The sequence below is a fragment of the Balaenoptera physalus genome (assembly GCF_965194825.1).
Source record: "Balaenoptera physalus genome assembly, chromosome: 2".
Classification (NCBI taxonomy): domain Eukaryota; kingdom Metazoa; phylum Chordata; class Mammalia; order Artiodactyla; family Balaenopteridae; genus Balaenoptera; species Balaenoptera physalus.
Window position 1 is genome coordinate 13,750,277 of NC_138883.1, and position 25,436 is coordinate 13,775,712.

At 56.0% G+C, this 25,436-nt stretch overlaps 1 protein-coding gene across 7 annotated transcripts in view; it reads left to right on the plus strand.

Annotated features, from left to right (window-relative positions):
• TTC7B (tetratricopeptide repeat domain 7B) overlaps positions 1–25,436 on the plus strand; it is a 240,025-nt gene that overhangs the window by 202,109 nt on the left and 12,480 nt on the right. For 6 of the 7 annotated variants that reach the window (XM_082451243.1, XM_082451244.1, XM_082451246.1 and 3 more), the window contains one exon: positions 5,799–6,001. In XM_082451243.1, the coding sequence (XP_082307369.1) occupies positions 5,799–6,001 (203 nt within the window). Of the gene's footprint in view, positions 1–5,798; positions 6,002–6,100; positions 6,401–25,436 lie in introns of those variants that run through there. The other variant, XM_082451245.1, reaches the window with a different exon arrangement.

The window sequence follows — 25,436 nt, forward strand, 5'->3', positions numbered from 1 at the left end:
GACGGCGCGCACACAGGTACAGACCTCGGGCCGCCTCTCACATACACGGCTCCTTTGTGTGAGTTTCACAGAAACGTCCCCTCTGGGTAGGCTAAGCCCCAGGGAGCAGGTGTGCCTTAGCTGAGGGCACCTTGGTGAGAATAGCTTCCTCGCTTTCCAGGGGCAGATGCAGCCCTACGCCAGGCTCACAGCTGGCCAGCGGGGTCCAGGCTGGTCAGCCCCACTCCGCCCAGTGCCTTTGCACGGCGCACGACCCAAACAGCCCTGAGCCCAAGGCAGGCAACGGGAGCCTTGCAGCCGACGTGAAGCACGTGCTTGACAAGTGTCAGAAGAGTGAATGAACGAGTGAGGAAACTGGGACCCGTGCGGAGCTGTGGGTGCGTCCCGCTCCAGGTCCCCCTATCAGGAGCCCCCTTCACCACTGAGGAGGAAAGAGTCCCCGGGCCTTGGCAGTATAGCTCAGCCCTTTTCAGATCCCATCTTTAGCCTGGTTTGGCCAACGATTTCGGAAAGCCCTCTGCGCGAGGCGCAATGCAAAGGGGAGCGGACTCGATCCCGGCCCTCCAGGGGCACGACCTCTGCGGGATAACACAAGTCAGGGGAGCACGAGGCAGCCTGGGGTGAGGGACTTCCCAGAGCACACAGGGTGGTGGAGGGGTGACGCACCCAGGCCTGTCTGGGGAAGTCGTGTGCAGGGTGGGGTTTGGAGGAGCCCAGGGTGAGGAGTGATGGGTCTGCAACAGTACAGGGAAGACACTTTGGGCAGAAGGAACAGCACAGCCGAGGTGTGGAGGTGAGACCGTGAACTGAGCACGGAGGGAGTGAAAAGGTAGCAGGGTCCTAGTTTAGAACGGGAAGCAAAAACATGTGGGTCACATTCACCTGCAATTGGGAACCATTGAGGGTTTGCAAGCGGGGGTGGGGTGGAGGGGTATTTCCAGCATTTTTCATAGTAACCTGGTAGCAAGGAGAAGCCAAGGGATTCCAGAGAGGAGAGCCAGAGCTTAGTCTGAGCTTCAGAAAGGGGTAGAAAGTGTCCGTGACCCTGAGTGGCACCTTACCTTTGGTTAGAGGCTGTCAGTTGCCAGCGACCAGGACAGACTCTGTCCCTGTGACCTCTTCAGAGAGTGACCCTTCAGAGCCCACCCCGCAGCGGGGGCTCTGACATTGCACTGAACTGTGTTCTTATTAGGAGCCGATCAGCTTTAAGTTCCCAGAACCAGCTTCCCTCTGTGTTGCTGTTCCTTCGGTACAAGCTCTTATATCTCTTAATAAGCTCAAAAGGCCCTTTGTGGGTTTTTTTGTTTGCTTTTTTTTCACTTGAATTTAGCCCTTGGTGAAGGGGTCAGGGGAGCATCGCTTGCTGTGGCTTCTCTGGCCTTTGACTCTTCATCGACCCGGGCCACAGAGATGGTTGCCTTCCTCTGACCTGCAAGCAGTGTCCATTAATCTACAGTCTTTCCTTAAGCACCTACTAAGTGCTAGATCCTGTGCTAAGGGATGCAGTGGTGACGTGGCTGGCAGTTGCTCGTAGTTTTAGTGGGAAAAGACAATACCGATCACATTTTTTGGAGGCTTTAGGGAAATAGTACACCTCTGTTTACGTCCTGAGTTCTGAGCCAATTAAGAGAGAGACAGGGAGTGAGATGGAGATCACACTCCCAGCTTTGTGCCCAGGGAGGCTGAATCGGAGAATGCATCATGACTTCTGGCCTCAGCTGGGCTCCCAGTGCATCACAGCTGATTGAATTCACCCGTCCCAAATTGCTGGCCTCGCTGTCGCAGGGGCAGAGCCCAGCATCATGCCCGCAGGAGCAAGCCGAGAATGCGGGCATCCAAGGCTCCAGGCTTCCACCCTCTTGGTTGATCCTTACCACTGCCCTTGGAGAGATGCGGGCCAGCCTCAGGCCCCACCTGGCAGGTGAACAGGCCCAGAGAAGTTGCTGGCCTTGCCCAAGGTCACACACAAGGCCCGGGCGCAGGAATCGAACCCTCCATGTTCCCATGACACTGGCTGACCAACGGGGTACCCTAGAGCCCTGGGGTCCCCAGTGCTGCCTCAGAGACCCAGAGAGGGGGCCAAACCAAGAGGGAGGCCAGCTGTCCACTCTTAAGATCTCTTTGGAGGAAAGAGGCTCCACTGGGGAAAAATGGTTTGAAAATCACCCCAGCCCGTTGCGCCTATGTCCTTCTGTTTGATCTTAAAACGGAGGGATCGGGGAGCAGCGCAGGCCGTGCACCCGCCTGCCCCTCTGCCTCGGGAGCGCAGGCCTCCGCAGTGACATGAGCCGCCCCTACAACTTGGACAGCACGGCAAAGAAGCCCTGGGGGGTCTGGATCCTCTCTCCCACCTTGGCAATCATGACTCAGCTCAGCCCCCGTCGTCTGTTTCCTCCTCACGAGGAGGGAGCAGAGGCACCAGACCTGTGGCCGAAGACATGGAACCAAGAAGACACTCGGTCCCGTGTTTGTTTTCACAGGGACCCACACAGAACAGGGTGTCATCTACATCGTTGTGTTGGTGTTTAAGGCTCCCCGCCCACCCCTGCTGCAACATACACCTTGATTCTTGTTATAAAAACTCTGGGGACTTCCCTGGTGGTCCAGTGGCTGGGAGTCCACCTTCCAATGCTGGGGATGCGTGTTCGAGCCCTGGTCAGGGAACTGGGATTTCACATGCTGCGGGGCAACTAGGCCCGCACGCCACAACTAGAGAGGAGCCCGCATGCCGCAATGAACGGCCTGCGTGCCGCAACTAAGCCCCGAAGCAGCCAAAAAGCAAATAAATGAAAATAAAATAAAACAAATTTTAAAAATTAAAAACAAAACAAAGCTCTGGAATCATTTAGTCCCCACTCTCCCAAGTTGGCCTTTTTTCCGGAGCGATCTAGATGGGAGAGGCCTGTGGCGTCTCACCCACCCGCAGGCATCCCTGGGACCTTGGAAATGAACACGAACTCACCCCCAAAGGGAAGCAAGTCAGGAGGCAGCGTACAGTGGGAGGAACGTTCGGTATAGCTGCCCCCGCAGCCGCCAGGCTCCGGAACCTGAAACTGCCAGATACACCCCGGACTCTTCTGGCGGGAGCTTGGAGAGAGTCGTGTTACTGGAAGACAGCGGGCAGCCCTGCGTGTCTATCTCCCAGGAGGGCAGGTTTTGCAGAGGCCCAGGCGGAAGGACAGACGCGTGCGGTCTTTGTTCCTGCAGAGGTCCCATGTGTAGTAGGTGCTCAGTAAGTACCTCGAGAGCGGAGTCTCAGAGGACGTGAGGTGGGCACAGTGCCAGCCCGGCCACGCTTAGAGCTCAGTTGTATGTGAGTGTCCGAGTTTCCAGGTCTGAGAGGCTGGGCCTCTCCCCGCAGGTCCCCAGGCCAGCCCATCACCTCTGCTCCCTGTTGAGGGGGACTGACGACCAGAAGCACAGATGGGGGGCAGGGCGGGTCTGTGCCTCCCCCGGGCTTGCTCGTGGCCTGAGGAGTCAGTCACTGGCGTGACTGTGGTCACCAGGGAAGTGAGGTGCTTAGGAGAGGGCCATCCAGTGGCATCGACACTGACCACACCCTGTCCAGAATTTCCAGTCTCCGCGCCTGAAGCTGGAGGTGGGAAGACAGAAGGGTGGATGTCAGCAGAACGTGCTGTCCGGGGGCGTAGCCAGGACCCCTCACAAAACGTCTCTAGGGACAGAGCCATCAGAGGGACACCCAGGCTGGGCTCCCCTTCCAGCTGGGGGGGTGGGGCGGGGTCAGAGGTGGCTTCCAGGGGTGGTGGCCATTGAGCTGGGCCTTAAAGGGGGTACAGGGGTGACACCATCAGGGCAGAGGCAAGAGAATAAACAAAAACCCAGGGAAACAGTGGCGGCTTAACACGGCAGAGCCCGGGGGTGTAGGAAGCAGTAGGAACACAGGTTAGTAGGGGTGGTGGAGACAGTCACCAAGGGCTCCAGATGCCAGGCAAAGGGGTCTGGATGTTATTTGGAGGCAGGGGAGACACTGTTCTCTGTAGAGAGCTGAGAGCACAGCCGCAAAGCCACGCCTGCCTATACCTTGCCCTGGGACCTCGGACAAATTGCTCAGCCTGTCTGTGCCGCAGTTTCCTCGTCTGTATAATGGGGATAAAATAATAGTACCTAGTGTACTAGTGTACTAGTGTACTAGATCACTGTGCAGATAAAAGCAGAAATGAGAGCACTTCTTTGCACAAAGCACATGTTTGATGATAATTAGCTACTGTTATCATTACTGTTACCATTCATTCATTCGCAACCATTTCCTGCCCTCTGACTGCCGGGCACTCATGCAGTCACTGGGGACACAGCAGTGAATAGTGCGAAGCTGGTGGCTTATGTTCTAGAGGGGCCCCCCAGACAGTGAGTGAGACAGACAAGGTGAGCCTGGTATTGGCCGGAAAAGAAAGCAGGGAAAGGAACTGGGTCGTGCTGGGTCAGGACGGGGCAGGGGTAGCAGCAGTTTTAAGTGGGATGGTCGGCAAAAGCCTCCCAGAGGCCGTTCCGGGGAAGATGAAGGGGGTGAGGGGTGCACAGGAGCGGAAGGAGCGCTTTTCAGCAGGGTGGTGACCCCACTGGAGCTTTGCCTGGGGAGGTTGGTCTGTCAGTGGCTGCACGGGGCGGAGGGGCTGGAGGAGAGACGGGAGGGGCGTGAGGAGGCCTCACCTCCAGGAGACAACTTGAGAGGTGTGTGAGGAAAAAAGTAAACACTTCCTATTTCTTTTTATTGTGTTCTTCTATCATTCCTATTCTCGTGTGCCTTCCGTTGTACACAACATATGCATATACACGTAACTTGGAGATATGGGCACAAAACATCCTTCTCTGCCAGGAGTGGAGGCCAGCGGTCAGGGCAGGAGCGGGCGAGGAGGGGGCTGCCCCGGAGGTGGGAGGAGGGGTCCGTGGGCCCGGAGCACAGCGACCACCCGAGCGGGGCTCTGGGCGGTGGTCTTGACAGGTGTGGCTGAGGAGGGAGAGGAGTCTTCCCACATCCAGCCAGCGCAGGCCCTACATTGGAGAGGCGGTGGGGCCGTGACCTCAGGGCCCTCAGGAGATGAGGGATCTGAGCGGAGCTGGGGACAGCCGGGGGCACTGGACGTGCATGATGGAAACCAGGGCTGCAGAGCAATTGGGGACCCTCGACGTAGGCGTGGGAGGCTTGAGGCCTGAGATGGGAGGAGAGCTCATTTTCCTGCCTCGTGGAGAGTGATGGCTCGTCACTGTCCTACAGTTACTAGTCTCCCCGGTGCAGTGGCTTTCCCTGGTCGCTCCAGGGCAGGGTCTGATGGAGCAGGGATTTTATGTCGTGCCCATAGCAGCCACCGCCTGCTGGCCTTGTCACACTTCCTGGCATCAGGAGAACCAGCCCGAGAGCAGAGCCGTTGCCCTGTGAGGGGCTGTGCACCTCTGGTTTGCCTGTCCTTGGGTTCATCCAGCCCTTCTTCTGTGGTTGTCAGAGCTGAGGGCAGGTGTCCCTGGTGGGCCCTGAGGATGTGTGACCTCCGAAGGGGAGGGGCAGGGCCCAGGCAGGCCTCACTCCCCTCTCATCGGTGGTGACAAGTGTCCCCTCCCAGGCCGCACGGCCTTGACTCGAGTGCCTGTGAACAGTGGGCGGGAAGGACCGTCAGCCCGCGGCTGTTTCCACTTGGGGTTGGGGGCTAGGCTGGCTGGCTCTGGGCCCTGCGTATTCCGGGTGGGCCCCTGCCAGACTCGCATGGTGGAGGGGAGTCGATGTCTCAGGGCCTCTGAAGGGCAGTGACCCAGGACAGCATCTGCCTGTGCTCTCCTCCTCACAGCTGAAGTCTACATCGGCATTGGGAAGCCGGCAGAAGCCACAGCCTGTACCCAAGAAGCTGCCAACCTCTTCCCCATGTCCCACAACGTCCTGTACATGCGAGGCCAGGTAGCCGAGCTGCGAGGAAACATCGAGGAGGCCCAGCGGTGGTACGAAGAGGCCTTATCCATAAGCCCCACCCACGTGAAGAGCATGCAGCGGCTGGTGAGTCTGAGGGCTGCCGGGGCCTCCAGCCCTGGACCAGGGGTCCCCTGGGAAGCAGCACATAGTTCTTGACCCTCAAACCCTGTTCCCGTTCCAAAGGCCAGATGCACTTGGCCTGCCAGGCTGTCAAGGTGCACGAAGCCGGCGAGCGCCGTTCCTGTTGTAGTTTACACAAATGGAGCTCATAGGAATCGGCAGCGCACAGCCTCAGCGACCCTACCTGGGGGTCCTGATCGGTGTGAGGGGAGAGTCTGAGTCAGCGGTTTCCGGCCAGCAGTCCAAGCCACCCTGTGGCTCTGGGTTTAATAAAGACGTATTTGTGGCCCTGGGCACTGTCACTGTCATCTTGGTCTCCGAGCTGCTTATAGCAGCCACCCTGGGGGTGTCCGCACCTTGGGGAGCCTTCAGTACAGAAGTCAGAGCACTTTACCTCCTGGGGGGCTCTCTTACCTTGAGGGAGCCGAGACCCCAGCCTGTCTCCAAGGCCACTGGCTAGTGGGAGCATCCTGTCAGAGGACGGGGGCAGCCCTACGGCGCCCAGAGGACCCAGGTAAGTCACCCCAGCGTCCACACTGCATACGGGTGTGGTGGTTCTGAAACCGCACACGCCCCTCCTCTGGGTGCCCAGGCCAGGAGCCCGGGGCTGCCCCACTGCTCCCCTCCCTTCCTTGCCTGGGAATTGGCCACCCGACCACCTCGGTTTCAGTCGGGCGGGGTCAGTTAGACCACTCTGGAGGGTTCTCAGAGCACACGTGGGGCACAGCGGCTGCACAGGAGCCGCTCGTCTGCTGTCCCCTTCCTGCGAGAGTCCGGACGGAGGCTTGGAGATGAACCGGGTCCAGGGAGCGGGTGAAAAGCCGCTTTCTCTGGGCCTGTCGGCCAGACTTAGCTTCTGAATTTGTGTTTCATTCTTAGCGGTAGGACATCTCTGATTTCATGAGCCACGGGAAGGGACAAGCCCGTAATGCAGCCGAGGTGTCCTTCAGGTGGGCAGCCCTCGGGAGCCCAGCGTGTATGATCAGGGGGATGTGACATGGAGGAGTGGGCACCGGACAAGGTGTCCAGGGACAGAGTTCTGGCCCTGCCGTGTCACTCGCTCACTCTCTGACTTTGGGGAAAGCCCATAAGCTTTCCGCACTCGGTTTCCTTTCTGTAAAATGAAAACATTCAACTAGATAGGCTGTGAGTTTCTGTCCAGTGCTAAGAGGATACGGTTTTGTAACTAATAAGTAAAATGTTCTCCAGAGGGTCCCAAAGGCTTTGTTCTCTCACCATTGCTCACAGTAACATCACAAAATGTAGATGGAGCTGAGCAGTAACTACTGGTTTTCAGCAGAAGAGGGCCCAGGTGCCCAGCATTAGGAACCATGGGAAACGTATGCTTCTGAGTCAGATCTGGGTTCAAACTCAGCCCTGTCCCTGCCCCCGGGACATCTTGGGCTAGTCACTTAACCTCTAAGAGCCTCGGTGTTTCTGTGCATTGAGCTGTTCCTTACCCAGTTCCTTTGTGAGAACAACATGAAATGATTTACATAATGAGGCCAGCAGAGCTCCTGGCACCTAGTAGGTGCTCATTAAATAGAAAACTGAAGACAATCATTTTCAGTTTTAAAAATAAATCAGACCTTGTAATAATTACAATCATTTAATTTTCAACTTCCCTTTATGAGCATTTTGTAGTTCAATACAGCTTTATAAATAATTTTACGTATTATCCAAACATTGGTTTGTTTGATTAAAAATATTCCATGGCTTTTCATTTTTGTCTCACTATTGTAAGAGGAATTTGTAAAGAGCTTTTGAGATCTCCCTGCTTTTGCTGAAGTATCACAGAAGAGGTATAATCAACACCGAGTACCCAGGCTTTTTATTAAAAAGAGGCAGCGTGTTTCTACCCCGGGGCCTATGAATTATTCAGAGAAGTATTTCTTGTTCGTCCCCAAGGGGAACACATGAGACAAAAGATCAAATAGGAAAATCGCACCGGGAAAGTTTTCTGTTTCACCTTTGGAGCTTGTCAAGACACCTGAGCTCCCTGCCAAATGCCAGACGCTTTCCTTTCTGAACGGAGCAGCCGTGGGCCCAGCGGAGGAGAGCTGGTGAGCGAGGGCCGGGTGATGGAGGGGCCTTGCCTGTGGGATCCCAGGCAACGACCAAGCCTTCTCTGGCCTGAAGACATTATTAGCTGCCTTGGAAATCTCACCAGGAGAAAATTGCGATAATAATAAACTCTTAAGACTTCTCCACACATCCTGATACATTCAAAAACTATCCAGACTGGAGGCAGATTGAGACCAACAGGCCTACAAATTTGAGGAGTTCAGATTCTCGTGGTCCGAAACTGCCCAGTGACCGTGATTGTCGTGGGTCCCAAAGGGTGGCTTGGCCGGTTCCTTCTTGGTGACCTCGTAAACGATGCACGCTGGCCTGCGTCCTCCCAGCCCAGCCACAGCTGGCGGGAGCTCCGCTGCAGCCAAGGTCAGCTTCCCTTGCCACCGGTGCTGCCGTCTCTCCTGGTGCCCACGGCGGGGCAGCCCCTGGAACCCAGGCCCCCAGCCCTGAAACACCACAACCCTCTCTTTCCTGCCTCCCACCCCAGCTGCACAGGAAAGCTCTGTTTCTTTGGCTCACCCTCTTTGTGCATAAAGAGGCATAATCTCAGCCCCAGACACAAACGAAGCATGGGAAGGGAAACCTCTTATTGAGTCACAGAAGGTCCTGCCTCTACCCTCGTGGCAGCCAGACTGGTTTGCAAGCCCCTAAGTGAAGATGAAGTGTCAGCAGGGAGATCAGAGGCCGTCTTTTTACCAGGTGACGTCCAAGGGAGGAGTCGGGGGCTCTAGACTTACGGGGCAGAGGAGGCGGAAACAGACATGAGCGTTGGCACCTGCCTGGCTCTCGGGAGTGGGGTGTGCAAGTGACAGGGTGGGCCAAGGAGGCCTGGCCGCCAGGCCACGGCGAGGGTCAGAGGTCAAGACTAGAAGGAGTTTGGAGGACCTGAGCCGCAGAGAACACCACCCCAAAGAACCAACCAAGGGGGTTCCAAGGGAAGGAACCGACTGCAGGCAGATTGCAGGACATGGAAAAAGCCCAGAGGATGGAAAGTGCGTCTGCGTCAGCCCTGATGCTCAGAGAGGAAGGAGAGGGGCCGAGGGACAGTCGGAGGGAGACGATTTGAAGGAAGGAAGCCACGTTGTGTGTCACAGGTGGAGACCAGGGGCTGACGGTGGCCACGGAGATCGGTTAGCAGTCGGGGCGCGAGCTTGTTCCCTGAGGAATGATTGTTTGTTACCTTCCAGGGCGGGTTAGTGGGAGCATGTGCCAGACCGCCCAGCCCAGCTCGTAGGAGAGGCACGATTTCAGAGAAATGCAAACACATTAATATTGTTAAAAAACAATAACGACTTGGAGGCAGATGGTATTCATTAAAGTATTAAATGTATTAAAGTTAATACAAGGTCAGACTTGACAACAGAAATGTAAATTAAACCCCAGTGAAAATTGACAGTTTTCTAATAGTTTCAGCCTTCACAGATGTGTTTAAGTTCACATACAGGGCAAAGAAAGAAGAGAAATAATGTGTTTAATATTAATAATGAGTTAGCACAAGACAAGAGAGCTGAGTGTGGGCAGATAGTAAGGGAGCGGTGAGCTGACGGGATAAAGAATTACAAAGTGATGTTGTTGACAAGGGGAGGGAATCATAGAGTGACCAGACTTTTTTCCAGAAAATCTAAAGGCATATTTTCATATCATTTTTGCATAAGTGTATACCTTTACATACATTTGCATGCCATGGTAAAAAGCCTTTCACTCCCAGGACCCGAGATAAATTAATGAAACATAGAGCAACTGTTTCCATACCAGTAACCCTGTGATCAGGAGGAGGGGGTAGAGGAGGGAGATGGGGCTCACGGCGGACTAAGGGCAAAGGAACAGCCTCTGGGTGATACCACCCAGGCCAAGGACAGGCACAGACTCAGGGTCGACAGGGACACGATGACCAGGACAGGGACAGGCTCTGCAAACAGGGCCACCTTCTTGCCCTCTGATAATGTCAGCCTGGGCTCCCGAGGGCAGTGTGTGAGATGGGAGGGTAAGAAAGGAACAGAGCCAACAAGAGAGAGATGAACGTGGAAGGAAGCCAGAAAGGCTGTGTGCGGGGAGCTGATGTTGGTAAGACTAGAGGGGAAAATACTGCTGAGAAAGTAACTTATCCTGGAGCATATTACCAATGAACTCGACGGGTCGAAAAGAGGTGTGAAACAGAAGCAGATGGTGGGGGTCGCCCAGGGCGTGCTGGGGGCCGGGGCCGCACGTGGAGGAGAGGGAGACAGGCGTGCTCTGCTCGGGCGGCTTAGGGGAGGGTGTGAGCTGGAGAGGGGCTGGGCCCGGAGAGCCCCGCTCGCACCCCAACCCCGCCCTGCAGGGAAGGAAGAGGACTGACGTGTCCCCAAGGGATGGGCCTCCAGCTACGGCAAGATGAGGGTCTCTCAGAGCTAATGCCGAAGGGGGGAGAAACCAGAGGGAAAGCACCAGGGACCACGCCCTTGAATGTCAAAGGTCCCACGACAAGGCTGGACACCTGGACAGGGACAGAGGCCATCCGTCCTTCAAAGGAGGGTAGCTAGGAGACCGGGGGTGGGCAGTGTGAATTTCACCCGCTCCGCCACAGGAAGTAGTGAGAAAGGCCCACTGGTGGAGCTCCCCAAAGAAAGGGGAGGACGATGGGGAAGAGAGACCGTCGGAGGCCAGGGGTTAGGCCCCAGGGGTCTACCCAGGGAGTGGGGCGGAGGCCTCCCTGCCTCAGCCTGAGGGCCCCGTGATGGTGGGTTGTATGAATAGCTTGGCAAGGACCCACCAGGGAGGCTGCAGGGGGTTCCTGCTCAGTGGAAAGACAGTTTGGGGGCTATTTTAGGGGGCCAGTTGAATAATAGAATAGGCTTTTTGTTTGGGGCATGAAGGGTCCAAAAGTGCTGGTTGACCTCTGTGGATGAGGCGTGAAACACCCCTCTCCCCACACCCCAGTTCAATCCAGCCAGCTCCAGGCTAAAGATTTCAGCACAGGTGTCTTCGAGGGTTTCCTCTGTGATCTTACGTTTTCAGAAACATCAGAAATCTGTAGTGACATCAAGCATGAGAACTTCAGAACGGGTGCTGCAGTTCTGTTCCCGGAGCACATTAGTAGCAAAGGCTGTCAGAGAACGGTTGCGCTGTCGGAAAAGTGCATTCTGTTATGAAATACCCGGAGGCACGCCACGTTGGCTGGAGGTCTAGAAGGAGGACCTGAAATGCGCGGTGAAGTGGGACAAGTCTTCTGGATGGTTACTACATTTTAAGTTGTTTTCACAGCTCTAAAGTTTGAGCCAGAAGCATCCTAACAAGGCTAACGACATTGCTCGGAGATGGCGGCAGCTCTTCTGAAGTTCAAAGAGGGACCTGAAGTCGGAGCTTTCCTTAAACTGTCCTCAAGCTTACACGCTTGTCTACTGTGCGAAAATACTTCATCCCATTGCGCATGACGAGCCAGAAGGGTGGCAGGCAGGGCAGGTTTGAATCAAGGGAAAGAGGTGACTCTGGCTTGCCTGAGGCAGCTTGCACTGCTAAATTATGAAACTTTGGTGTTTTTCTCTCTCTCCCTCTTTTAAAGTGTTTCATGAGATTTGGAGGAAATTGCTTGTGTCTATTTTATGATTTAGAAGCATGTTTTCCAGTGGATGCCCCTATTGGAGGAGAGATGCAGCATGAAGTCGTGAACTTTTCAGGGTGATTCCAGAGGCGGCAGCTGTCTGTGTATCTGTCTAGTTTATCCATCAGTTTAGTCAGGGGCACCCAGGGCCCAAGGCACAGACAGGGCAGGGCTCCGCATCCTTCCCTTGGAGAAGCCAGTCTTAAAGAAGGGAACTTTGATCCTTACTGTTACTCTGGATAAGACCCAGGTACAATTAAGGTAATGAAGCCGAATGGAGATACCCTTCCCCTTGCAAATGCTGATCTTGAGAAACGGATCTCTTTCATCCAAAGTATCGATTTCTCTCTGTACGTAGAAAGAATGATTGGCGGGGAACAAAACACTACCATCGTCTAGTGAGAAGCCTTCTCATCTATTAATAGTATTTCATTTACTTTCAGGATTTTTAAAATGCTTTTAAACATAAGGAGAACAATTGTTTTCTTTAAAGGAAGACTACTGAAATATTTAGATGTCCACCTTTCCTACTCATCTGTGTGCTATTGACAGTACTCTTTGAAAAGTATACAGGCCTTAACTTCTCTACTGTCTTTACTGACAGTATTTGGGACTCATACTAACAGAGGAGAGGAAACAGCAGGGCCTTCTACCAGATGCTTAGCCCCTGTTCTTCACTCCAGCTTCCCTCCCATCCCTTAATGGTACACACTGCCTCTGAGCAACTTTGACAGCTTCAGGCCCTTCCAATAATTTTTTTTTTAATAGATTTATTTATTTATTTTTGGCTGTGTTGGGTCTTCGTTGCTGCGCGCAGGCTTTCTCTAGTTGCGGTGAGCCGGGGCTGCTCTTCGTTGCGGTGCACGGGCTTCTCATTGCAGTGGCTTCTCTTATTGTGGAGCACGGGCTCTAGGTGTGCAGGCTTCAGTAGTTGTGGCACGCAGGCTCGGTAGTTGTGGCTCTCAGTCTCTAGAGTGCAGGCTCAGTAGTTGTGGCGCAAGGGGTTAGTTGCTCCTCGGCATGTGAGATCTTCACCAACCAGGGCTCGAATCCGTGTCCCCTGCATTGGCAGGCAGATTCTTAACCACTGCACCACCAGGGAAGTCCCCCAGGAATTATTAATAATTAGCATGAATATAACCTTAACCTCTAAAAAGAGATGTAAAACCTCATTCGCCGTATCTGATGTTTATTCTTGCGGTATGAAATATGAAATAGAGAATTTCATTTTTACTGATGGGGACGCTGCCCTTGGTGACCTGCCCTAGGTCATACTTCAAGTTAGGAGCAGAGCCAGGACAAGAAGGTAGAGTCACTTAAGAGTCTCCAGCTTGAATGATAGGACAGCACAGAGGTTGAGAGCATGGCGCTGGAGCCAGCCCACCTGGGTCCCAGCTTTGTCACTTACCAACTGTGCAGCCTGAGATAAGTCCCTTAATCTTTCTGTACTTCCATTTTCTCAGCTATAAAATGGGGATAATAATGGTGACCCCCTGGCGGTGTGATTTTGCAGGTTAAGTGAGTCACACAGGCTGCCTAGCGCTCCATAAGCACTAGCTATGAGCGTTACTACCAGTCTCCATAATTTAGGTCCCACCTGCCCGTGGTGGAAGCCTCTCTGCCTCGATTTGACAGGGAGTTCTTTTCTGAAGGAACTGACCGTGGGTGTGGCTTTCCTCCTGAACCAAATGTCAGCAGTTGGAGGAGCTGAAATAAGAATATATCATGGCCCGTGCTTGGCCGAAAGCATGGTAGTACACTTTCCTTTTTAAGTATTACTTTCTGTTTCTGTTGAGCCTGTAGCCCTGGTTATCAAGGCTGAAAGGAGTCAGGGAACAGTGGAGGCTGCAGCTGGCCTGACTTGTTGTCAGGTAGAGGCGGAAAGCATCTCTTCTGACTGGGTTCAAGGGGAGGCCCAGCTGGGCCAGACCAGGGCTGCTGTGGAAGATGGGTGCCCCCATGGCCAGGGTGGGGTGGGCCCTCGGCCTGTGGGCAAGAGGTGGTCAGGTACCAGGCATCAGCCTGGGCGGCAGGAAGGGCAGAGCCTGTCGTGGAGCCCAGCTCAGGTGTCACTGCCTCTGAGAAGCGTTTCTTGGCCCCCTACCTACCCACCCTGACAGAGGGGCCCTCAGCCCCTTGACTTCCCTCCCCGGAAGCACCAGTTGAACCAACGCGGACTTGTTTGCTCATGGGTCTGTCTGCTCCTAGGGGGAAGGCGCCCTGCCTGAGGCAGCCCAGTGACCGCATAGACCAGGGGGGGCCGGCCGGCGTGGGGCGGGTGGGGTGGGGAGGAGGGAGGGGGGAGAACAACTACAGGCGACCGTGAACTTGACAGATGTCATTACTCCCCTCTTATGAGTGAAGCCCCCCCAAAGCCTGGGTGCTAATTCCGTTGAGTAGACTCTGAGCGGCTCTCGTGGGAACATGCTGGTTCCGGCCGGGCAGGTTAACTGGGTCTTTGTTGGCTCCGCCTCGGCACAAAGTCCCATCGACCACGAGGACAGGAAATGACATTGAGGTGGGACTGGAGACCGTGGAGGCCCGGACAGGGCTAACTGATGCACCTCCTGGGGCAGCGGGAGCTCAGAGAGGACTTGCTGGGCTGCCAGGCAGGGCTCCCGTCAGGTGTGTCAGCTTAGTGGTTACCTGTGTGTGGACCTGCTCCAGGGGCTGAACATGACAGAAGGCTGGAGGGGCAGCTCTCTGTTCGGGGGCCCTGGGAGGGGGAGAGCGACGGCCCCTCTCACGTTCAGACACTCTGTCCTGTTGTCCCCAAGCACATTCTTCTGTGTCAGACCCTGAACCCCATTTGGGGAGCATGGTGGTCACCATCCTTAGACCACAGACGGCTGTGGGATGCTACTGGAGTCCACAGTGGCCTTCCGTCCTCACAGGCGGCATCGCAGCGAGAGAGGCCTGGGCCGAGGGCGGGCAGGCGCCCCCGTGCAGCTGTCTGCCGGGGCTGCGAGGCTCTCTCAGTGCAGTCGGGGAGGGTCACCTCTAAGAAACAGACTCACCTGACCACGCCCACGAGAGACCTAGTTCCAGACCAGAGATCAAAATGGTAATGTAAAAAGAATCCACCATTCCTTGGTCGAAGCCCCTGTGCTCTGTTTCCCCGCTCCCCAGAGGAACTCACCTGCCAAGCTAGATGCCAGGCCCCAAGGCCTGACTCAGACTCAGGTGCCGGGGAGGCTGAAACGGCCACCCCGGGCGGCCGGGGGCACCAAGGCAGACGTGTTGACGTGGCAGCCGCCGAGGGGTTGGAGCTGCGTGGACCCAGGCAGCACCCGTCCTCCGCCACACAGACCTTCTTCCTGGGCCAGAGCTCTCCCACCTGCTACCTCCCCTGTAGGCCAGAGCCTCCCTGCTAATGTCCTGTGGCTACAGCTGAGCCAAGAAAGGGGTAGCCTCAGCCCTGTGTGCCATGCAGGTATCATTAAACATCATTTCCTGTCTGAAAACAACGCACCTCCAAACCCCACTCCCTCAGGCCAGGTGAATTCTCTTGTAGTGGACTTTCTGTTGGTCACCCCCAAGCCATCTCTCCCCAGGGACACTCTTTTGTCCCTTGGTGGTGACTCAGGACACATCCTCAGCCCTTCCTGCTGGTTCCCTCCATAGATGGTGAGCCTGGTGTCCCGTTCAGGGCGAGACCACCTTCTCCTCTTGGTCCCAGACTGAGGGGGCCTCTTCTTTTGCCCCTGACCCCCACCCCAAACCCAGATGAAAGCAGCTTCCTTATTTCCACAGCACCAAGATATCGTCTCTGCTCTCACGTCTTGCTTGGGTTGGGGAGGGGAGTCTTCTGAGGAAGGGAGGGGGAGGCCACATTGCCCTAACCAGCTTTGCAGAGCACCTGCACCCGTCTTTGGGCGGGAGGTGACAGCAGTGGCAGAAACAGTCAAAGAGCGAGTCTGCCGAAGCGGGTCAGGGGAGCGAACCCAGTAGAGAGGACCTTTGAGTGGGGACGGGGGGCGGGTATTGGGAATGACTTGAGGGAAGAACCAGGTAATTGAAAGGTTTTACGACACAAGCTATGTCTTCACATCCTTTTGAAACTGTGTGCTTCTGGCTTGTTGGGAACGTGTGTCCTTGTTGGAGCAAAAGGAGTGTCGCCTGGGAATCCGGAACGTGTGCTGTACATCCCCATGATTCCTGTGTGACTTGGGGCCCTTGTTCCTGCCACCCCCCCGCCCCCGCCAGAAACCCTCCCACCCCAAACAGCATCAGTCGGTGCAGGGATGTTCTCTGCAGACATTTTCTGCTTGATGATTGGGTCCATCCTCCCACTGCAGCATTTTCTGGGTGCTGGCCAGGGAGCCGTGGCATCGGGCCACCCCTGCGTTCCCCGAGGACTGAAATCACAGACCCAGAAGCAACACAGACCCAGGACGGGCTCTGAAATGCAAGCCATGTCACTAGGCTTTCCTTTGCTTCAGCTTAAGGAAAAAAATGAATTCTGTGTTTAATTCCTATTTTGTTTTGGAGTCTTAGATGACTAATTACAGGCAGCGTGGTTCAGTGTCTCATTAGTAATGATGATCTAAAATTATTTAAAATCTGACGTACTCTACCCAAAGCATTTCTTCTTAGAAATTCTGCCCCATTATTCCAGGACGATTTGACGTTTCGCTTCCACTGCTTTCCTGCCTTGCCACAGTTATTGCTCCCTAGCTTGGATCAGGAATTTGATCCAGATTTTTTCACTTAGCAGGGTCCTTCTGTGTTCTCAGATCCCGGTTCCTAATTCCCCCTCCTTATTTCAGGCCTCCCAGGATTTTAGCCCTGCTGCTTAACTTGGATTCCTCAGCACCCTCCTCCCCCACGCAGCCTGCCTCTGAACTCAGCCAGAGGGCGTAGCTGCCACCATTTTCTCATGGTGGCATTTGGAGCCACCCGGGCTGGCAGCCTCCGACCCGTCTCGTGCCTGAATTGCTTCCCCATCATTTGGGGCTGGTCCCAGAGATGCCCCTGCTGGTGTTTCTGGGCTCTCTCTGGGCCATGTCTCTCTCATGTGTTGTCCGGACCTTCTGACAGTCTGAGCTTAAAACTCTTCAGCCCAAAGGTCTAGGGAGGACCTCCCGTGAGACGTCTCCCCCAGGTACTGCTTCTGGTTTTTCTTCACCGATATCAAGGATGAGGGCCTAGGGTGCACAGGTGGCAGATGAAAGCCTTTGGACCTGATGCTCCCCAGGCAGTGGAAAGCAGTCCAGGATTTAGAACGCCAATGGAATTCCCTAGTCTAAGCATCCCCTTTTACAGTTGGGGAAGCTGAGACAGGCAGGGGAAGGGACTTGCCAAGGGCGCAGCACTGAGTGGCAGACCCACCAGGAATCCTGATTCCATCACTTCTGAAGGTTTCACGCCCACTTTCCTTACCTGTAAAACGGGATAATAGCACTTGCCTTCTTGGGTTGGGGGTGGGGTGAAAGGGATCGGCTCTCTGAACCCCTCCAGGGTGACCCTGGCCCCAGAGAACTCTGCCCCTTGCTCTGGTGGGAGGAGTGGAATTTCTCACCATCTTCTGGGGATTAGAGGGCTCGACTCTGTGACCTGACAGTCAAGCAGCAACTGCTGAGCCTGTCTCCTCTCTTTTGCTCTCAACTGCAGTGACGTCTCCGTCTCTCCTCTTGCCTCTCACCTTGCCCAGAGGGGTCTCTCCCTGCTGTGTAGCTGTAGCATGCTCACAGCTGCCTGGGCCCTGGATATGCCTGAATCGACAGCTTCAGCACTGGTTTAGGAGCCCGGGCACATGCAGAAAAGTTTCTGGGTTAGCCTTTGGTGTCCCTCCTGTTACCAAGGGGGTGGGGTGGTGGTGAAGGATTGCTTTAGGAGGAAGGAATGCCACATGCACCAATGACGAAATACCAAGAATCACCAGGTTTCAGGCTCTGGGAAGGTCGTGACTTGGATCCAGGTGTGCAGAAGCCTCCTCTGGGGCCTGTCATCGCAGACCCCTTGCTCTTAGAACCTGCTGACCGAGGCGGGGTACAGGTGTGCAGGGGCTCCACGCTGGGGTATTTGGTGAGAAGGCTGCCCGGGGTCCGGAGGTGGCCTTGCCCCAAAGTGCCTCCAAGGCCTCAGCTGCCTCCTGGGGAGAGAAGAGAACTGCAGTCTGAGAGACCCCTCACTAGCTCTCAGATCTGGGCCTCAGTGTCCAGAAAGCCCAAGACTCCAAGAGTTTAGCAACGCCCCTTGCGAGCTCCTTAGTTCGACAGCTCCTCCGCCAAGGTTCCTGGGACTCCGACCACTTCGCCCCATGGTTACTTTGCCCCTTCACTTCCCACCAGGTCCACTGACTGTCCCGTGGTCCCTCTCTTTCCTCCTCCAGGCTGCGCCCTCCCTCCCCTTTCTCATCTGCTTGGTGTTTACATAACACCTGTCTCTTTTTCTTTTTGTTTTTAATTTTATTTATTTATTTATTTTTGGCTGTGTTGGGTCTTCGTTTCTGTGCGAGGGCTTTCTCTAGTTGCGGCAAGCGGGGGCCACTCTTCATCGCGGTGCACGGGCCTCTCACTATCACAGCCTCTCGCTGTGGAGCACAGGCTCCAGACGCGCAGGCTCAGTAGTTGTGGCGCACGGGCCTAGTTGCTCCGCGGCATGTGGGATCTTCCCAGACCAGGGCTCGAACCCGTGTCCCCTGCACTGGCAGGCAGATTCTCAACCACTGCGCCACCAGGGAAGCCCCAACACCTGTCTCTTAAAATACCTTTGCAGGTATTGTTTCTTTTCAAGCCTCTCAGAACATCAGCTAGTCACCCAGAAGGCTTGTAAAGCAGGAAAGGACTCAGTATTTGAGCCCCTGCTCCGTGTCAGGGGTTGTTCTAGCTTTACCTAGACTCCGATGGTGTCTGACAGTCAATGCAGCCTTGGTTCTCGAGAAAAATGTGAACTGTCCCCTCTTCATGTCTCCTGGAGACCTGATTCTCTTGCCAGCTGGCAGCCTCCCGGGTTGCGGGGGTTGGGAGGGGGATAACCCAAGCTGATAACAGCAGTGATTGTTTCTCCGAGGAATCTTGGACACACACACACTAAGCCTGGGATCTGGCCTTGCCAAGAGGTCAGCCTTGATTAGATCCGTAATTGAAATGCTGGCTGATATCCTTCCAAATGAAGCAGAAACTGCTGGCCCAGCCCCACAGGGGAAGCTGTGGGGTACGATGCTGTGTCTTTCTTCATAAACAAAGGCGTGAAGCAGGCCTGTTGTGGAAAACGGCCCCTCCCCTGTAGGGACCCGGGTCCCCGCAGGTTCTCTCTGATCCTCCACGTCCGGGCAGCGGGCATCCGGACAGATGCAGGAGGCTAGAATCAAAGTGCCAGCAAGCGATCCCTGCGGGGATCTTGCAGAACAAACGAGAAGCAAAATCTGCTTCTTCCTAAGGACAAACATGCATTTTTCCAGGCCTTTCAAAGCTGGGCAGGTCAGTGGAGTTATACCTGGCTCTCTAATTAGAACTCCCACAAGCTGTTAGGTTCTGTACCTGCTGCCTGGTGTCTTACACAAAGGGGACGAATCTGCTCCTGCCTCTGGAATGATTAAAGCTGCAATCCCATCCTCCTTGCTGCCAGCAGCCTCTCCAGTCACCCCCCACCACCATGCACCCACCCACAAGTATGACAGGACGCAGCCCGGTGTACAAGAAAGTTGGCTTTAGGGAAATCCAGGCTCAGAAGGCCACGTTGCCCAATGATCCTTTGGAGACTGAATGGGAGAAGACAAAGGTCAGGTGTCGGAGGTGTTACGAGGGCATTTCAATGATGCCTTAAGCTTCCCCGAGTCAAGTTGCTTGATGACAGAAGAAAATGGGCCTCTTTTCTCCCTTTCTGTCCTCGATCCTGAAGAAAATAGTATTTTTGTGCTGACCCCGCCCAGCCATCAAGATAACATGTGCTTTGGCCGACGGGGTGGACGCGTTTCAGGGCACCAGCATCGCCAGCCTTTCCTTGCCCCTCTCTGCTCTCGTTGGGGGCAAGGAGCTCAGGGCTTCTGCCAGTTAGAGGACGCAGATGGTGCCTGCGGGGCCAGTGGGCTGCTCTGCTCTCTGCTTCCCAGCTCCGCCTACAGTGACGTCCTGTGAACTCAGCCACGGAGGGAGTATTTATACCGCGGAAAGTGGCAAATGCTACGCATCAGGGGTTTTTTCTTTCAGAGAGCAAATTTACCAGCACACCGCTGGACTCAGATCCAGATGGTTTAGTTGGGGGGAGGGAGGCAGAGGAGAAGGGGGAGCAGTGGACATCGGCAGAGAAGAGCACAGGTGTCCCTGAGTCAGGACTTCCGGGCGCAGGGTGCTTGGGGCACAGATGCGGTGGAGCTCACCTCACCACTCTCCGCAGAGACAACAGCTGAGAGGAGGCAACGGGGAGAAAGACTGAGACTCAGAACTGCCCGGGCAGGTGGCAGGGAGGGAGAGGTGGTTGGGAGAGCTCACATTTTGGAGCCAAGAAGACCCACGTTTGAATTCTAGCTCTACCACCCATGGGCGATTCCTATGACCTTGGACAGTTTGGCCTCTGTCATGCAGACATGAGAATTCCATCCTTTTTTTTTTTTTTTTTAACATCTTTATTGGAGTATAATTGCTTTACAATGGTGCGTTAGTTTCTGCTGTGTAACAAAGTGAATCTGCTATACATATACATATATCCCCATATCCCCTCCCTCTTGCGTCTCCCTCCCACCCTCCCCATCCCACCCCTCCAGGTGGTCACAAAGCACTGAGCTGATCTCCCTGTGATCTGCGGCTGCTTCCCACTAGCTGTCTATCCTTATAGGTGTTGTGAGGGCACCTGCCCAGCACATAAGAGCTGCCTAGCAGGCATTAGGTTTCTGCACCTTCCCTTTTCCCGAGGAAGCATGGCTGTGAGAACCGAGGGTGAAGTGAAGAGGTCCCCAGGGCCCATGCAAGGTGGACGTTAGGTCCTTTGGGAGAAGGCCAGGGCTCACTTCTCAGCAAAGCACCCCAGTCGGAGAGCGGGGGGTGCCCGAGTGAGTTACCGGGAACCCGCTCAGCTCCTGGGGCAGCAGAGCCCGGGGCCGGTCCCCGCTGGCTGCGAGCGGCCACCTCTGTGGACCCAGTGAGTGTTACCTTCCCTAATCCACACACGTGAGAGTCGCAGGAGCTTAGCCACGGGAGCGATGTTTGCAGGGGCTGTAATTTCCTCCTCCGGTTGCCTGTCTCCGTCCAGGTGATTGGTCAACCCCTCAGGGATCCGCTGGGGAGCTCCCTGCACAGGCACGTGGCCTGGAGAAGCCTTCACGGCCCCGGGCACCGAGGCCCAGCGCCGAGGGCCTCTGTTCAGGGGAGCCACCGCGTCACTGCACCCTTCCCGTGGGGGCTGACGGGGGAGTTTTGAGGAAATGGCCCTAATCTTGATGCTGTTCACTCTGTGTTGAAGTGCTCAGTGGCAAGAGCTCGGCGCCGTGGGGACGGAGAGAGTGGGCCAGGTTGTTCCATTTCCCCGGCAGCCACACGGTTCCCGGTGGCAGCTGCTCCCCGCGTGTCCCAGGACGAGGCCTGAGGGCCCTGGGGAGAACGTTTATAACAAAAGCCCAGGCGTGGAAGTCCCCACGTCTGTCCGAGCAAACTGCCTGTCTTTCTTTTCCTCACTGCAGCGTAGCTTCCCCGGGCTCTGGCCTCCAGGCTGGCCCGGCCCGGCCCAGGGGTCCCAGAGCCCACACCTACCTTCCTGCCCGGACTCCGTGGGGTGAGTCCTCCTGTTATCTGTGGAAAACGTTTTTTCCAAGGTTTATCAATTCCTGTCCTCCCGTCATCAGAAACTGTCTTATCATTTCTGTTTGTTCCTGTGTAAAAATGGAAAAATTGTTCATGCCGAACCCTGGCAGGGATGGGGGAGGCGCTCGCCGAAATGACCGCATCCTCCTCGGCGGAGAGTAAATCAGCGCGCTCGTGTCCCGGCGGGGCGGGTGGGGAGCACTGTCCCGCCCCAGCGGGTGGGCCTCAGGTGGGCAGCCCCCGGCAGGACCCGCTGGAAGCCCGGTCGCGGGAGCACTTGGCCTTGAGGCGTCCTAGTGGCTGTCGTGTAGCTGGCATTCTCCATCATATCCCCAAGGAGCCTGCAGGGCTGGGGCCTGGAAGCCCTCCCCTCCGCTCCCCCGCTCCACTGCGCCCAGAGGTGCCACGGAGGGTGCCAGCCCTTCTCAGGGTGGGCGCTGCCTAGACTGGAGTGGGTGACTGAGCAGGGAGATGACGCCCATACACAGCCATCTATTGAGTGCCTGTAGTGTACCGAGCATGTGCCAGGGACCGGGACTGCCTTTCAGTCAAGCAGCATTTACCGAGCGCCCACGGGGTTCCAGGGCACACAGGTCCCTGGAGTCCCCAGGGTCCCCCACAGAATCAGAGCAGAGCCTGCTCCCCTCTCTTCCGCCTGGGCTGCTGCGCCGCGGTAGGGAACGTGCCTCCGGGGCCGCTCTCCTGTTTGTGTCCAGTTTTGCTGCTGGAGGGCAGCCCTGCTCTGGGCCTCTCCTCCGCCGGGAAGCCCTCCCAGCCGCGCCGGCCGCTGCCCCTCGCCCCTTCCTTTCACGCTGTGGTCAGTTACCCTGCAGACAGCAGGAAAGAGGCTGCCCTGTAGTGTTTTCTGCTTGTTTCTCCAATTAAACTTTAAGCCCTGAAAAAACAGATAGGCACCAGGTGTGTAGTAGGTGCTCCAAAAATACTTGTTGGGTGGGAAATTCTACCAAACCATAGTATTTTCATCTGGAGATCATCTACTCCACCCCTTCATTTTCTAGGTGGGGAAAGAGGCTAGAGAGAAGGTTTTGCCTAAGTTGGATAGCTGGCGGTGGACCACGGAGCTGGCCTGAGAGGGCGTGCCCTCCACCAGCGTGCCGTTTCCCGGCCCCAGCTGCCGGCCCAGGGTAGACCAGGACTTCTTGCTGGAAATAACAGGACCGGCTTTTGCTTTCATTATTTGGTGGTAAATGTTCAGACTCACGTACAGTGACATCCCAGTCAAAGGTGTGACCCTCCCCCACCCCATTCCCCCATCTGAGGATAGGTTGGGACAGAGGCCTGATGAGGGTGTGTCAGGGTCGTTGGGAAGGGATCTCAGCCTGGGACCTCAGGAGTGGGGCTGGAGTTTCTAGGACCCTCCCACCCTTGGCTTCTCCCAGGAAGCTCATCAGCTCAGCAATGAGTTGGTGGCCTGTGAATTGTTTTTCTGACCGTGGAGAAACTCCACTCCCCACACCAGGGCTCTGGGGTCATGTCTCCCTCCCCATCCCCATCCCCATCCCCACCAGCTTCTGGAAGAGCCAGGTGACTGCCTGGGCTGCTGTTCTCACCGGTGGAAGCCCTGGGACCCCACGGGGAGGCTGGGCCCGAAGCAGGACCCGGTTTACTCTCTGGCTGGGCTGCACAGGCCTGGAGAGGAACGCCATCTTCCCAGACACACCTGGAGTAGCAGCAGCCTCCCCTGAGGGTGGGAGGCTGGGCCTCGGCCTCCGGGGGGTGATTAGCACCAAACTTTCCACTGCGCGGGTAACTCAGACCGTGGGGAAATGCTGACTTCCAGACAACCCCTTGCTGTTGTTCCTGCCTGACTTGTTGCTGGGGAAGGTGGATATCCCCCCTTATTTATTATTTGTAAATAAGTCAACCAGGGAGACGTTTAAATAAGTCAGCCAGGAGTCTCTTGCCCATTACCAATGGAAAAGTACGAGGACGGGGAGCCGTGTTAGCACCTACAGAAAACACTGGCCGGGGCGTGGCAGGTCCCACAGCCCTGGGGCCAAGCTGTGGCTTTGTCTCTCCTCAGAGCTGGCAGCTAACACTCCGGTTCACGCTGAGACTCTGAGCTAATACTCAGTGGCAACAACAAAGCACAGGATTTAAATAGCAGATTGAGGGAGATGAGGCTAGAGACTTATCTGGAATGTTACCAAGAACTGTCCCAGGCTTCAGAGTAAGGAAGATGCCCAGCATCTCCACATCTTTCTGGGGACACCAAGGCTCCCCCCTTCGCCCCTCGCCAGGGCCCCCGCCCAGCCTGAGGTGCAGAGGTAATCCCGAGATTCCTTCTCACGGGTGCCCCTTGACGCTGCGTGGGGCTGGCTTGATCTGACATTTCTTCAATTAGGTCAGTGCGCCACGCAGAGCTTTGGAGATGCTTACGCTGGGGTTTCTGAGCGCGAGCACGTTGAATTTATGAGTGCCTTGCCTCAGGCTGCGGCCGGTGTGGAGCTCACCTGCCCGGGCACCGGACTCCCCATCACCCTGCCGGCCTGGTCTCCGAGGGTCCTGCCTGCCGCAGTGTGGGACACCCAGGCCTCGGGACACAGATAAAAGTAATTCCACCCCCAGGGCTAGGGGTCGGGGCAGCACGTGGGGTAAGGAGAGGGAGCAGCTCCCAGCCTGCCTTGGCACTGGTTTTCAGGGAGGAAGGAAGCCGACGCCTCCTTAGTCCTTCCAGTGTTCAAGTCAGAGAGATGCTCAGACATACTGATGTTGAGGTGACGTCATCCTTCTGTTACCGAGGTCAGCTCTCCCTTTTTTCTTTTCCTGACTAGCAAAATCACCACACCATGAACTCTGAAGGGCAAGTGAAGGGGCTCTGAGTTCTAGACAGCCAGGTTGCAGTGGGGGCCAGGGGAGACTGCCGAGGGCACAGGACACCCCATCTCTAATTTGGAGTCTGAGCTCATCTTCCAGCAGAGGTTACAGGTGGGGGGTGGTTATAAGATTGGCACAGCCAGCGGGAGGGGTGCTGCTGGGGTTACGTCGCAGGGAAGGGAGCCGGCTGCCCCCGTCCCAGGCTGAACGGGCGTGCCGCGTGAGTAGCGTGCCGGGTAGGGTGGGCGCCCTTCACGTCACACAGATGTGGGCAACGCTGTCAGCCCCCCTCAGGCCAGGCGCTCTGGTGGTCACCTGGGCCTGGAGAGCCCATGGTCTGGAAGCCACCACGTGCAGGAAGGGCCTGCGCTGCCCAGGCAGGCTGACAGAGCCAGGCGGGGATGTCACGTCCCCAGAACTTCTCCCCCACGGAGGATTGCTCCCTGGACAAACCAGCCACGAGCTGTGGGGTCAGAGCCAGTCAACCCAGAGAAGGCTCTTGGCATGGGTCTAAGCCCCCTATATGCCCGCTGCCCTCTCGAGAGATCCTGGTAACCTGACGTGGGGCAAAGAGCCCTGAGCTGGTCCTTGGGAAACCTGGGTTCTGGGACCCAACTCCCAGGGCCATTTCCTCATTTCTCTGTCACCTCTAAGGCCCCTCCCCGGTGTGGCTCCCCCATATAGGAGCCTGCCTACCCCCAGACCATCCAGGGAGAGCCATTGTCCTCCAGGAAGAACTAGACACGCGGGGCCAGGTACCAGTTTACAGGAAGCTTTTAGAGGTGGAGGCATCAGATCCGATTTGGGGTGACAGTGCCTCACCGCTGTGTGGCCATGCACGGTCACCCCAACTATGAGCTTCTCATTCGTTTTTTATAAAGCGGGGGAGCATCATGTTTTCTCTCCTGGAATGTTCCCCCTTATCCTCCTTCCAACAGCCTGGCTCTGTCCTCGATGTGTCCACACGTGAATGACAGCCCTGCCCTGCTCAGGGGGCTCTTGGTCTGGGGCAGGACCCCCAGCAAACCAACCGCTCCAGGCCAGAGAGAGCAGGGAACGTGGCCAGGGTGTCGGCCTGTGCCTCTGAGCGCCCCGCGCGCCGCACAGCTCCCGACACCGCGGTGCTCGATCATCCGCACATACTCAGAGGAAGTTTGCGGAAGGGAGA